General features: G+C 43.3%; 1 protein-coding gene across 2 annotated transcripts in view; it reads left to right on the forward strand.

Moving 5' to 3' along the window:
* NUP214 (nucleoporin 214) overlaps positions 1-12,355 on the forward strand; it is a 41,244-nt gene that overhangs the window by 6,278 nt on the left and 22,611 nt on the right. For both annotated transcript variants that reach the window (XM_027739304.2, XM_027739306.2), the window contains exons 10-22: positions 184-307; positions 2,140-2,301; positions 3,376-3,820; positions 5,180-5,355; positions 6,075-6,166; positions 6,484-6,573; positions 6,930-7,079; positions 7,327-7,485; positions 9,659-9,762; positions 10,300-10,479; positions 10,952-11,037; positions 11,143-11,226; positions 11,543-11,779. In XM_027739304.2, coding sequence (XP_027595105.1) covers positions 184-307; positions 2,140-2,301; positions 3,376-3,820; positions 5,180-5,355; positions 6,075-6,166; positions 6,484-6,573; positions 6,930-7,079; positions 7,327-7,485; positions 9,659-9,762; positions 10,300-10,479; positions 10,952-11,037; positions 11,143-11,226; positions 11,543-11,779 — 2,089 coding nt within the window. The remainder of the gene's footprint in view (positions 1-183; positions 308-2,139; positions 2,302-3,375; positions 3,821-5,179; positions 5,356-6,074; positions 6,167-6,483; positions 6,574-6,929; positions 7,080-7,326; positions 7,486-9,658; positions 9,763-10,299; positions 10,480-10,951; positions 11,038-11,142; positions 11,227-11,542; positions 11,780-12,355) is intronic.

The following is a 12,355-nucleotide window of genomic DNA, read 5'->3' on the forward strand; positions in this document are numbered from 1 at the left end:
GAGGTGACATGCAGTGATGTGTGAGAAGTCACACACAGACCTGTGAAGGGCCCTGATACTTCTGGCATTTGTTAATGTGAAAAATTTAAGTAGATGCTCTCTAGCTAGTCCTTCAGGCTGGAGTTCTGAAGAGAGCTGATCACAGGAAAGCAGTAGTCAAATTAATATTCTCGCTTTTTGCAGAACTGGGAATTGTGGCTTTTGGAGGACTCCAGCAGAGCAGAACTTCCTGTGACAGATAAAAGTGATGACACTCTGCCCGTTGGTGTTGCTGTAGACTACACCAGTAACATGCCCATCATGATCAGTAAGTCTTGTTAGTCTCTCTGGTGGAGTAGTCCAAAAATCTCAATGTAGGAGATATTTTTGAGGGGCAGGCTGGTGCTCGGGGTTCTGGGAGATGGTTCTGAAAGGCAGACTGACACACCTCCTGCCTTTAGTACCAAACCAACAACATGTGGCCTTACTTTTGTGTAAGGATTCAAATGGCAAAGTGTTAAATGCAGTTCTTCCTTGGAGCTTTCAGGAGCCTGGGATACTACAGTAACAGACTTGGGAAACAAAGCTCCTGAGCTACACCTGTGTTTCACAGAACTGGGATAATAGCGAGTTTAAATGAGTCATGTTCTAACACTGGGGATTTCAGGCTGCCTGCAAGGTGTTCTTTATTCTTGTCACTTATGTCCTTTTGCTGAACTGTTTTGTGTGAAGTACATTTGCACTGATCTAAAGCAAAAATGGGTTGGTTTCAAAGCCAGAAACAGCAAAGATTGTTGAGGTGAATGTGTAGGTTTTAATTCTGCATTAAAGCACAGGGTCTGTACTGCCTAAACCCTGCTGTGCTCTACATCTAGGCAGCTGCACTATTGCTGTACCTTCTGTGCTGCCTGAAGGCTCTTCTGAGCACCTTGTCAGAGTCTGAAGCTACATCTGAGCTACTGTGTTGTATCTTAGTGAATTCTGAGAACTCTCCCTTGAAACCCAGAGGCAGATTGAAATAGAGATGCCTTCAGGCAGAGTGGAAGGTACTGCAGTCAGGAGTTCCTGAAGAGCACAGGAGGGTGCCAGTTAACTGAGAACTTTACCTGGATGAAAACCTACAGTAGGGAATTGAGGTCAAACTTTGTACTTGAATGCCAAATTGAATTTGAAGCCTTTTCTCTGTTAATCTATACAGTTGCTGGATTAAGGAATCTCTCAGGACAGATTTTTAAAACCTGTAGGGTTTTTAGAAAGGCTTTTGGAGAAGCTTTTTACTAACACATTCTCTGTATTCTCACAGAGTGCAACCAATTGGCTTTGCAGTTCACAGCAAGTTTAGGTTGCAAACAAACCTCTTTTGTCCTGTAACTTGTTCCCATGTGGAAACTGCCCTTCCCTGGCATGCTTTTCTTGAAGAATCGATAGGTAAAGAAACATGGCCATGCACTGCACTGCCTGACAAACAAGGCACCATGATTATAGCAGATTTTTCCTGCATTCTAGATTGTATGAGGTTTTTTGTTTAATTAAAGGCAGTTAAACCATTATTGACTTTTTTATTTAGAAATATAGGGAGCGTTTAACCGTGCTGAGAATTTTTTAACTGAAGCAGACTCACAGAGCAGCTGCAAATAACACAAGTATTTTATATCAGAGGTTCAGATCACAAGGATATTTGTTTGATGTTGGCTTTCTTTAAAGTTAAGAAGCTTCCTATGTAGCAATTCTCTTTGGTACTTTATGGATATGAATGTTAATGAGGTGACAGGACCCACTGGAATATGGGGACTGCTGAAAGGGACAGAGGGAGCAGCATATCAGTGAGGAAAAAGGACTGCTTCAAAATATGAAAAAGCTTGGCACAGGAATTCATGGGTGGAATTTGGACTTTGTCATTCAGGAGGTGACATCTGAGTGCCAAAATAACTCTTCATCTATGAATTTATGAAACATGAAGTCAGGAACAGAAAGGACAGCAAAAGGAAAATAAAAAACCGGGCATTTCATAGAGAAGCAAGGGAACAAAAATGCAAATAAAATCATGAAGGGAGAAATGTAGGAAATATTGTACTCATCAAGTCACATTAAGGTGGCAATGCCAATAGGAACAGAACAAGAAACTTTGACTGCAGGACTTACATATGTGGTCTCTGGCAGGTGATGACAAGGTCCTTGCCCCAGCTCCAGTTCTGATCTTGCTCTCTACGGACGGTGTGCTCTGCCCGTTTTACATGATCAACCAAAACCCGGGGGTCAGGTCACTTATTGTGACCCCAGAGCCGCTGCAGTTGGCAGGAGAGAGAGTTCCAAAGTCAGCAGGTAAGTGCTCCAGTGGGGTAGGGGAACACTTGCATTTGTGGATCTGTGTCGTCTTCGTCTGTCAGTTTGGTAGTCAGACACGTATGTGGTCACAGAAAACATTTTTTTTTTTCTATGTAATGATGGGTGCTTTGTGCTCCCAGGACTGTTCTGTGTCCTTTGTGCATCAGTGTGAAATCATCTAGTCCTGTCTGTTGTAGGATCTCAAGTACTTTGCAGGCTGTGCTCTTAGACTCAACCTCTGGAGAACAGAGCCAAAGCAGTTTTAGGAGGCCCTTTGTCCAGCTTTGGGGTGCACGATTCTAACTGCAGCAGGGGCTGCAGGCTCTGCTTGGGGACAAGGATCAAGCACTTTGCAGACCCAGAGCGTGGTCTGCACACTTCAGAGAGGTGATGGTTTTCCTCCATACTTTTGCCACAGGAGGTCATGATGCAAACTAAGGTGTTTGGCTGCAGCAAACCTTACTTAAACGATAGCTTTCTGCAGCTCTGTGAAAATTGTGTCAGCAGGTGAAGAATAGTAGTTTTGTTTTGAATTATAGATGTGTTGCCCTGTGTAGTGTGACATAGGCAGTTCTCTGTGCGGGGTAGGCAGATAAGCTGATTGTTTTGCTTGTCTCAGTGCAGGAGTAATAACTGCAAAAGCATCATTTTTGTCTCTAAGCCCAAATTTGCTTCTCCTTCCCCAACCCCAATGCTGCTGTTTGGCAGCCTGCCCCTCTGCAGTGCTGGCTGGCTTGTGTGCTGATTGCCTGTTTTACTTGAGATGGCAGGAACCTCATCAAAATCAATGGAGAGAGGTGAAGCCTTTTCACAGGAAACTGCAGACAACATTAATCTAGACAGATTGTAGTATTGATCGTGACTTGGACTGTGTGCACTTTCTGTATCACTTGCTGAGTTTGGGGACTGCAGGCCCAGCTCTGCCATCTCTCTTCCTCACTGTGCTGTCTGTCCAGTGAGTGAGGCAGTGCTGAGCTGTCCCCATCAAACAACATTTGGCCTTGCAATACCTTCTGCCATTAGTCAGTGCAGCCAGATGAGTCTCATCCTTTCCAATTTGTCTTTTTGCAGGAATCACTGCCCCAACTCCAACCACTCCTCCAACTTCTCTAAAGCCTGACACAGTACCGGGTGTTGCTCCTGCTACTCCTGCCTCAAGTCAGCCTCCCACAGGGGGTGGAACAGCTGCTTTTTCCTTCATGCCTTCGGCTGTGAAGACACCTGGCTCCTCGGGCAGTGATCCTCCACCGTACCCCTTTGCCACTGATGCCTCCAAGCAAGCCCAGACTCCTGCTCTGACTGGAGCAGCAACATTCTCCTCTGCTGCTTCTAAGGCATCCATGACTCCTCCTGTGGGCACCACTACAGCTACTGCCACCTCCTTTCCTTTTGGATCCATGAACTTTAAGCCAGCTGCAGACAGCTCACCTGGGCCACCGTTCTCCACAGCTCCTGCTGCTCAGAAGTCGTCTTTTGCACCTTCAGCTTCTTCAGTCAAAGTGAACCTCAATGAGAAGTAAATAGATAAATAGTGAATGCAGGGGCTGGTTACTTCTTAAATTGCTCTAGGCATGGATATTGTATGGTAGTTCTGAAGATGGTGTCTGGCTTTTTGCCTTGACAGCTGTTCCCCATGCTCCCAAGAAAGCACTGAGGAAGCCCACCTTTAAGATGTAGCTGTCTCAACTGTGAAAACCCTCAGAGGTTATGTTCATGGGTAGGATATAAGTGAAGGGACAATGCCAAAAATTAGACTGATAATTTGCCAAACTGCCTGAGACCTAGGAGGTTTTTTTTATGTGTCTTCTTCATAGGCATCAAATGGTAATTCCATGCCTTGGTTTGATGCAAATCGTGGTTAAAAACTCTGGGATTTGAAATCCCTTCTGTCTGGGACTGATTTATTGAGGTGGTGATAGCACAAGAGTGTTTGTTGAAGGTTCCTTCCCCCAACCTGAAGAGTAACTTGGAGAGCTGAGGGGAAGCTGTATCCACAGTTGATGGATGGCTTTGCCACTCCTGTGTTCGACAGAGAAGGTGCCAGACCTTTTGGTTTTGTTCTAAATGGATGCTTGGTCACTGAACACAGGATCTGGAATCTTTAAAGCTTGTTCACACCCACTAAAAAAAATAATATTGATTAGAAACTATGCAAAATGGGTTTGAGTGAATGTTCTCAGATTTCATGTACCCACTCTTCCCTCCAACTCCTGAGATTTGCTCTCTGTTTTTAGAAAAAATGGTTTAAAACACAGAGCTATGTTAATTGAAGCTGCTTTTTATAGAAAGCAACTTTTATGTAAATGTATCACAAGAAATTTCCAATGGTTCAAATGATTTTTTTTTTTTTAATTGGGAAAATCTTTACTACACCAGGATCTGATGGGAGCTCTTAGGGCTTTTTATATTTTATGTATAAAGCAAATGATACACCAGTGAATTGGCTGAATATTTAAACTGGCTGCCTTGAGGAGATGAGTTTGCAGATGAATAGAAATTCATCTTTTCTTGCAGAATTTCTGCTTGAGCCTTGCTGTGAGGATGATACTGAAGGGCAGCTCAGATTTGCTATAGTTGGTGCAAAATGATGAGATGCATTTTGAAGCAGTGTAGTACTTTTTGCTGGCATTTGGCTTTTGCTCACTGGGTGGGTCTGTGGTAGAAGTCTTTGTGGTTCCATGTATTCAGAAATTATCCTGAGTGGCTCCTCCCTACCATCTCCAGAAGTTACCCTCCTGGTGTTATAGCTGGAGCTTGAGTTGTTGCTGATTCCAGTGGATGCTAATTCATGGGAACTTAATGCTTCATTTTGGAGGGAGGGAGGGAGGCAGCAGGATCAGTTCAGAGCTGAGAGATGTTCTGCTTTTTGTTGCAGGTTCACTGCTGTAGACACCTCTTCTCCCACGAGCAGCAGTGGCCAATGCACTTCCACAATGTTTTCCTTCTCAACCACTTCAAAACCTGCTTCTGGAGGTTCTCTGAGCCAGTCCACACCTGTCCCAGCCTCTCCTGCCACACCACTGAAGACTTCATCCCCTGTGCCTCCCACGGGTAGGAGACTGATCCTGTTGTTGGGAATAGTGCATTATAAACAATGTTCTAAAAGTCTTAAAATATAGAGAGCTTTATTTGGCTTCTTTCTTTCTTGTTTTTCTTGCTTTAATGACCCTCCTGATTGGCACACTGTAATGGTGTGATGCATTTAGTCTTGAAACTGAGCAGTTTTTCCATTTGTGCTCTTCATCCCTCAGAGAGACATATGTGAAACAATTATATTCAGCTGCTTACATTCATCCACAAGTTCTGGCATTTTCAGGGCTCTGTAATGCAGCTCTGATTATGCATGTTTCTGGGCAGTCACACAAATTGATGCCTTTCTTTGCATCTGGATTGACTAGAGTTCAAAAGGATCGCAAATGAGTTCAAATCAGATGGCACTCACTTCTTAGCAGAATGATATTCCATCTCTCAAATGGTTGTGTGACTGGGGGTCTCGAGGTCCTCAGGAGTGGTACAGCCAGCCACTGCAGAGTAGCAGTTTTTACTGTTAGCAGTTTTTACTGGGTTTACTGCAAAGTGGCAGTTTTTACTGTTAGCCAGTTTTCACTGGATGGGAGTGAAAAGGCACCTGAGGAAGGTGTGTTCTTGGGCTAGGGCCCATAGCACTGCTGCTGTTGGATTTGACAGCAGTGATTATGTGTCTGATCACAAGCTGTTTTCTCAACCTTTGTATAAGTTCATAAATTACTGTTCCTCTTCTTAAATTCCAGTGGCACGTCCTGCTCAAAATGTTCCTTCAGCTTCCTTAGTACAGAAGACACCCAAAATCACCCCGTCTGCAGCAAAGCCAAGCTCTGCTCAGGTAACAGGAACTGGACTGGGTTCTTCAGAGGGTGAATATTTTGCATGGCCCATCAATTGCTTAGAATTCCTTGGACAGAATTAGTATTCTTAGGTCCAAGAATTAGCTAGCTTTTGACATTTAAATAACAGCAAATCTGTGGTTCTAAAACAATGTTCTCTGCATGTCTTTAGAGAGTTGTGTTTTGATCTGTGTTGTTATAATCAGAGTTATCTGGTGTCTGAATGTAGTTTCTAACATGAGGCCTTTGTTGGTATTCTAAGCTCCCTGTTGCAGTGGATATATCCTTTAATATTGGTTTGGTTTTTTTTCCCCAGGGCAAATCAGCACTCCCCAATGCAGCTTTAGAAAAACAGACCCACCAGTGGAAGGATTCAGACCCTGTCATAGCAGGAATCAGAGAGGAGGTGAGACTTTGAAGCAGTTTTCTACATTTTGGAAACTGTTAAGACCACAGACACTTCAGTTCAGCTGTGTTCTGATGGTGCCTGTAAGTAGCTTAGGAATCAGAATGGAAATTTTTCCCAAGATAATCAGCCTGGTTTGTAGTTGCTGTCTGTGTGTCCTCTTCAGTCATCTTCACTCACTGTGCTAAAAAGATGGACTGTTCTTTCCTGTTAAAAAGTTCAAGAGAAATTTCCCGCTTTGGCTGCAAAGTGACAGGTGTTCATGGTGCAATTGAAGCATGATCCAGGAGCTGTGACATTTGTTCCAGACCCTGCTGTGTTTCATTGGCTGCACTTTCTTCCTCTTGACTTTGCAGATTGCACATTTTCAAAAGGAGATGGAGGAGCTGAAGGCCCGGACTTCCAAAGCCTGTTTCCAAGTTGGAACTCCAGAGGAAATGAAGATGTTGCGAACCGAGTCAGATGATCTTCACACCTTCCTCTTGGAAATTAAAGAGACAACAGAGGTGAGCAGGGTATCTTCAAACTGTAAACCATTTAGCTCCTCAGCAGTGACTGTTCCTCACCTGATGTTCCTACTTAACCTGCCAGAGCTGAACTGATGTAGATGGAACATCTGACTCTGCCGTGTTAATGTGGGGGTGACATTTGCATTTGTGCTTTCAGGCAGGTGCTTGCAAAAGCCCTTGTGCTGGAGATGGCAATGAGAACCTACTTTGAACCTTGTCCCATCTGTTCTATTTCTAATTGCAGTCACTTCATGGAGATATTAGTATTCTGAAGACAACCTTGCTGGAGGGATTTGCAGGGGTAGAAGAGGCTAAAGAACAGAACGAACAGAACCGTAGTTCGGGGTATTTACACTTGCTCTATAAGAAACCTTTGGATCCCAAGAGTGAAGCACAGCTTCAGGTACGAAAATAGAGAGTTTTAAGTAAAATATAACTGAGGTTTGCATGTGCGAGTGCCCAGCATTGTTGTTCTGCCCTAGGTATTTGCTGTTTCAACATAGTCTAGCAAAAGTGCAGTGAGCTTTGTTTTCCATGAGTTTAAAGACACTCTGAAAATCTTCTCCTAAAGCTCCTCTCTGTTGTTGCCGTTTGCAGTGATTCAAAACTCCTGCTGAAGGGAAGTAGTTCACCTGAGATCCAAGTCTATTCTAAGCTTAGAATGTGACTCTTTGACATCCTGTTCCTTCTCAGCCTGTAATATTTGCTCAAGGATTTCAGATAAAAGAGTGCTGGGGTTTTTTTTCCTACACTTTATAGAAGAGTTCTTGGAATTATTTTTATCTTCAGCAAGTGCCTTATGGAACAATTTGATGATTTATTATGACTTACAGAATTGTGTGGTTAATTTCATGGATGGTGGAGCATAAAGCTTAATGATATTCTAAAAGCTGGGGCACAAAGGAAAATAACCAACAGTACATAAAGAGGCTTTCAAAGACATGAAAGAAAATAGGGGTGAAGCACTCTTTGTTACAGCTCTGGTGATGAGGGCTATTTAACCCTAAGCAAAATAGAGTGAATGTGCCCTACAAATGATACTTGGTCTTTTATACACTGATAAGTTCCCCTCAAGAAGTTTGACTGGCAGGCTGAAGGCATAATTGAATGTCATCTTTGTGGCAGGAGTTATCAGGAGTAGGCATGCAGTTATTAGAAATGAGCTGACACAAAGTCATTTCTTTCAGGTCTGATCTCTGATCTTCACCTGGGTTCTGCAGATTGATTCACAGTCTTAATTGCACCCCTTGCTTTGATGTCCAGTATGTCTCTGTAACAGTTCAAGCTTATGCTTGTGACTTCAGAGATAATCTTGAAATGCATGTTTCCCTGTTCTAGAGAGAGGATCATGAGGAAAGGCTAACACACTGAGAGAGAAGTGGAAGTGGACTGGAATGTAAGGAGAGAACTTTCAGGTCAACTTTCTGAAAGTTTGAGGGAAAGCTCTGCTCTGACTCTTAAATTTTGCTCAGTCTGCATGATCCCCATTCTCCTGGGTGAGAAAAGCTCCCTTAGTCAGCTTTGTGTCTTAGTTTTCAATGAAGTTTTAAAGACCCTGAAAATTTTCTGATGTCCAGCCATATTGATTTGGTATCCAGAGAGTTGCTGCTATATAGTTGCTGGAGGGAGAAAACTTGGCCTTGGCAGTGTGTAACACTAAGCCCACAGCAGAACTAGGTTTGGTTTCAGGTTGGGGATGTCACACTAGAATTTCATGCTGTGTCTTGAAAACATTTGCAGTGGAATTTTTCCCAAACCATGTTCCTTGGCTGCTTGATCGTTGTATTTTAAGTGAGCGTTCTGTTGGGATGAGCTGGAACCAACTGCAGTTGGTTTCTTCCAATTTACAAGGTCAGAGTTCAAGCCATGGCCGTGCCATGGCAGGCTGGAGGGATGACAGTAATGAGACTGAGTGCTGGGTTTGTTTAAGGAGCAGGGCTTGAGGCCAGAGGTCTCTGGCTTAGCCGTGGCAGTTGTGCAACTGTGTGGTCATGGATAAGTCACTTTACTCTCCGTGCTTGCTTTTTATTTATTTTTTTTCTTTCCTACCTATAAAAAATCAAATTAATTCCTTGCCTTAATGTGGGAGTTGTGAGCATTTGTGAATGCTTTCATGAATCATGGTCTGTGAACGCTGGTCTCCCAGAGCCTTGCAAATTGCCTGCAAAGCTTTGATCACTTACAATTGTTAGAAGTTTCAGCGTTATAAAATGGGAGCAAATGACTCATGTTCTGTGAAATGACATTTGAAATAAGGATTGTTTTGTACAATGCCTGGTGTTTGTAAAACCCTCTCTTTAAAGATCTGGCAATGTTTTGCAAATATTATGGAAAGTATTATTTCTAGAGAGAGAAATGAGAGCTGGGGTAAAATGCCCAAGCTAAACCCTGTGTGTACCCTACTGACTGATAAGTAAATTTTCTCTACGTTTGGTTCTGTTGTGCTGGTAAAACTTTCCAGGCAGAAATATAGGGAAGTGCTGCATGGCTTGGACTGAATGAACCCAAAGAGTCTTCAGCTTCTGAAACTGAGATTTCTGAACTGAATTAAAAACTGACTTTATCTTGCATGGCAGGAAATCCGGCGCTTGCACCAGTACGTGAAGTTTGCTGTTCAGGATGTGAATGATGTTCTGGATTTGGAGTGGGATCGGCATCTGGAACAGAAGAGAAAGCAGAAGTAAGTCATTGAAATTGGAGTAGAGAACTACTATAAAGAACACATCAGTGAATTGGGAATTAGTTTCTAATCAACAGACAGAAGCCTTTTAACAGGGTGATCTTTTTCAAGGGGTCTGGGAGTAAAGCTTGGCTAAGACACCTACTGGGAGCTACAGGTTTAGACTCTCTGGCTTCATACGTGTTACATACATTGCTATGTCTCTGTGTAAGTGCAAATAGTGCTTATAGAAAGAACCTGTAGAAATCCATTGATGGTAGCTAATGAAACCTTACTAATAGGTAAAACATCATGAAGAAAATGAGCTAAATGAATAAAGGGGCAGCATATCTAAAGGAGAAATATGCACTGGAGATGAACTGAACTTCTTTGTTGTTCAAACCAAACCATGTTTGACCTCATTGAGTTTAAGTCGCCAGAACCACCAAACCTCACTGAGTTTTAAGTAGCCAGAACCACTAAACCACTTGGTGTTTGCTTGCCTGCCTGTGGCCAGATAGACAGAATGGTCCTTATCTCTTGATCTGATCCCTTCAGGCGTCTGATCGTTCCTGAGCGAGAGACTTTGTTTAACACCCTGGCTAATAACCGGGAAATAATCAACCAGCAGAGGAAGAGACTGAATCACCTGGTGAACAGCCTGCAGCAGCTCCGCCTGTATAATCAGACATCTCAGTGGAGTGTTCCCAGCGATACATCTCTCAGCAGTGCTCAGAGGTATGTGTAACATGAATTTCTGAGTGGTGTTGACACTCCTCCTCTCTTGCCCCTAGCAGTGTGCAAGGTGCATCCTCCAAAGAATGATGTTTTGTGGGCATGGTATGGGAGGACAGGATGTCCCTAAAAATTACACTGAACTGTGCCCGGGTGATATAGAAGCTCATTGGTTATATTCTGTGACACACTGTTTGATGCTGTGTCAGAAATTTCCCCTAGAAGCCTAAGGGGTTTTATAGTAAATGGGATAATAGAGCCTCCAGGCTGAGATACTGCTGGTTGTCTGTCTGAGTTGGGAGGAAGAAGTGAATGGCTCTTGAAGTTTCCAAAATAGTTGTTTAAATCACACAGTGTCTAGAGGAGCGGATTGTTCTTCCAGTGGTTCTAGTGGCTCTTTTGACCCTCTTCTGTTCCTGATTTGTTTGGCTTCTTTCTGCTGATGATGTTTTTTCACTGCTCTGTTTTGTCCCAGTTTTGACAGCGACCTTGAAAGCCTACGCAATGCTTTGATGAAAACTACCTTGAAATCACAAGCCAAACCTCTGCCTAAAGCACCTGGTAATTTATTCTTTCTTCCTGGCATTCAGACCATAAATGTGAATTACTTTTTTTTTTTTGACTTGCAGTTCGATTACAGACTAATAACTGTCTTCCATTTTTCAGCTAAGTTGTCCCCAGTGAAGCAGGCACAGTTGAGGAATTTCCTAGCCAAGAGGAAAACTCCACCAATTAGGTCTACAGCTCCAGGTAAACCTTTAGTTAATGTAGAAGTCTGAAGTGATTTCCAGGAGGGTGAGTACTTGCTGTAGGACTCAGTCCTGAAGTTAGCTTTTGGCTTCTCAACCCTTTCCTGTTCCCCCATCTGCTCTCAGTAAGAATTTTCTTCAGTTACTGTCTGGTTGAAGGCTGCCTTTCCTGGCAGCTAAGAAGTCAAATCCTAACAATGCAGGATTAAAACAAGCCAATAGAAGAGCATCCTAAAATAGGGTGCACCTGTTGTGGCTGTTGGGCTGAATGGTTCCCTCAACTTAATACACACATGATTTTGTTTCTGATATTGCAGCAAGTTTGTCCCGATCTGCCTTCCTGTCCACAAGATACTATGAAGATTTGGATGAAGTCAGCTCAACATCCTCAGTTTCCCAGTCACTGGAGAATGATGATTCCCAAGCAGTGGACCAGGAAGAAGAGGCTGCTCCAGTCCAGATCCCTCGTCATGCTCCTGTGGTCCGAACTCCCTCTATCCAGCCTGGTTTGATGGCTCAGTCTCCGTCCTTTGGGAAGCAGCACCTCTCCCTGGGTACTTTGCATGAGTTGTGTTTGCAGTGCCTCTTCAATTCTGAGTATGTTCTTGTGGGTATCTTTAACCACTGTATCCACTGCCAGTGCTTCAGGCCCTGGAGAAGTGAGATTGCAGGAGGCAGATTTATGCTGCCAAGTTCCCAGGAGCAATAGCAGAGTGGCATTGTTAACTCATGAACTTGAGCTAAAAGTACTAAAAGACCTTGACTCATTGACTGTGTTTTCATGATAGCCTGGTTCTTTCAGATTGTAGTGACCTAAAATACTGCCCTAAAGACTAGGAAACTGAAGTACTGCTGCATTTGATTGATGTGGCCAAGGTTAGGAGTTCTGAGCCCAGCAAGTCTCACTAAGAACTGTATTTGCATACACTCAGTTTTCCTTGTGTGGGAGAGGTTTTTTAATCTTTGAAGCCAGAGAAAAATAAAGTGTCACCAGAAGTGTCTGTAACAGCAAACTTAAAGTCCTCTAATGCACTGAAATGACATCTATTGAGACTTACTTGCTGAATTCCTTGGGATACACCAAAACTGCTAGGGACAGATTGTGTTGATTGTTTTGAAAGGTCTGCACA

Source organism: Pipra filicauda, unplaced genomic scaffold, assembly GCF_003945595.2.
Source record: "Pipra filicauda isolate LSUMZ 115617 unplaced genomic scaffold, ASM394559v2 scaffold121_size3267253_pilon, whole genome shotgun sequence".
NCBI lineage: Eukaryota > Metazoa > Chordata > Aves > Passeriformes > Pipridae > Pipra > Pipra filicauda.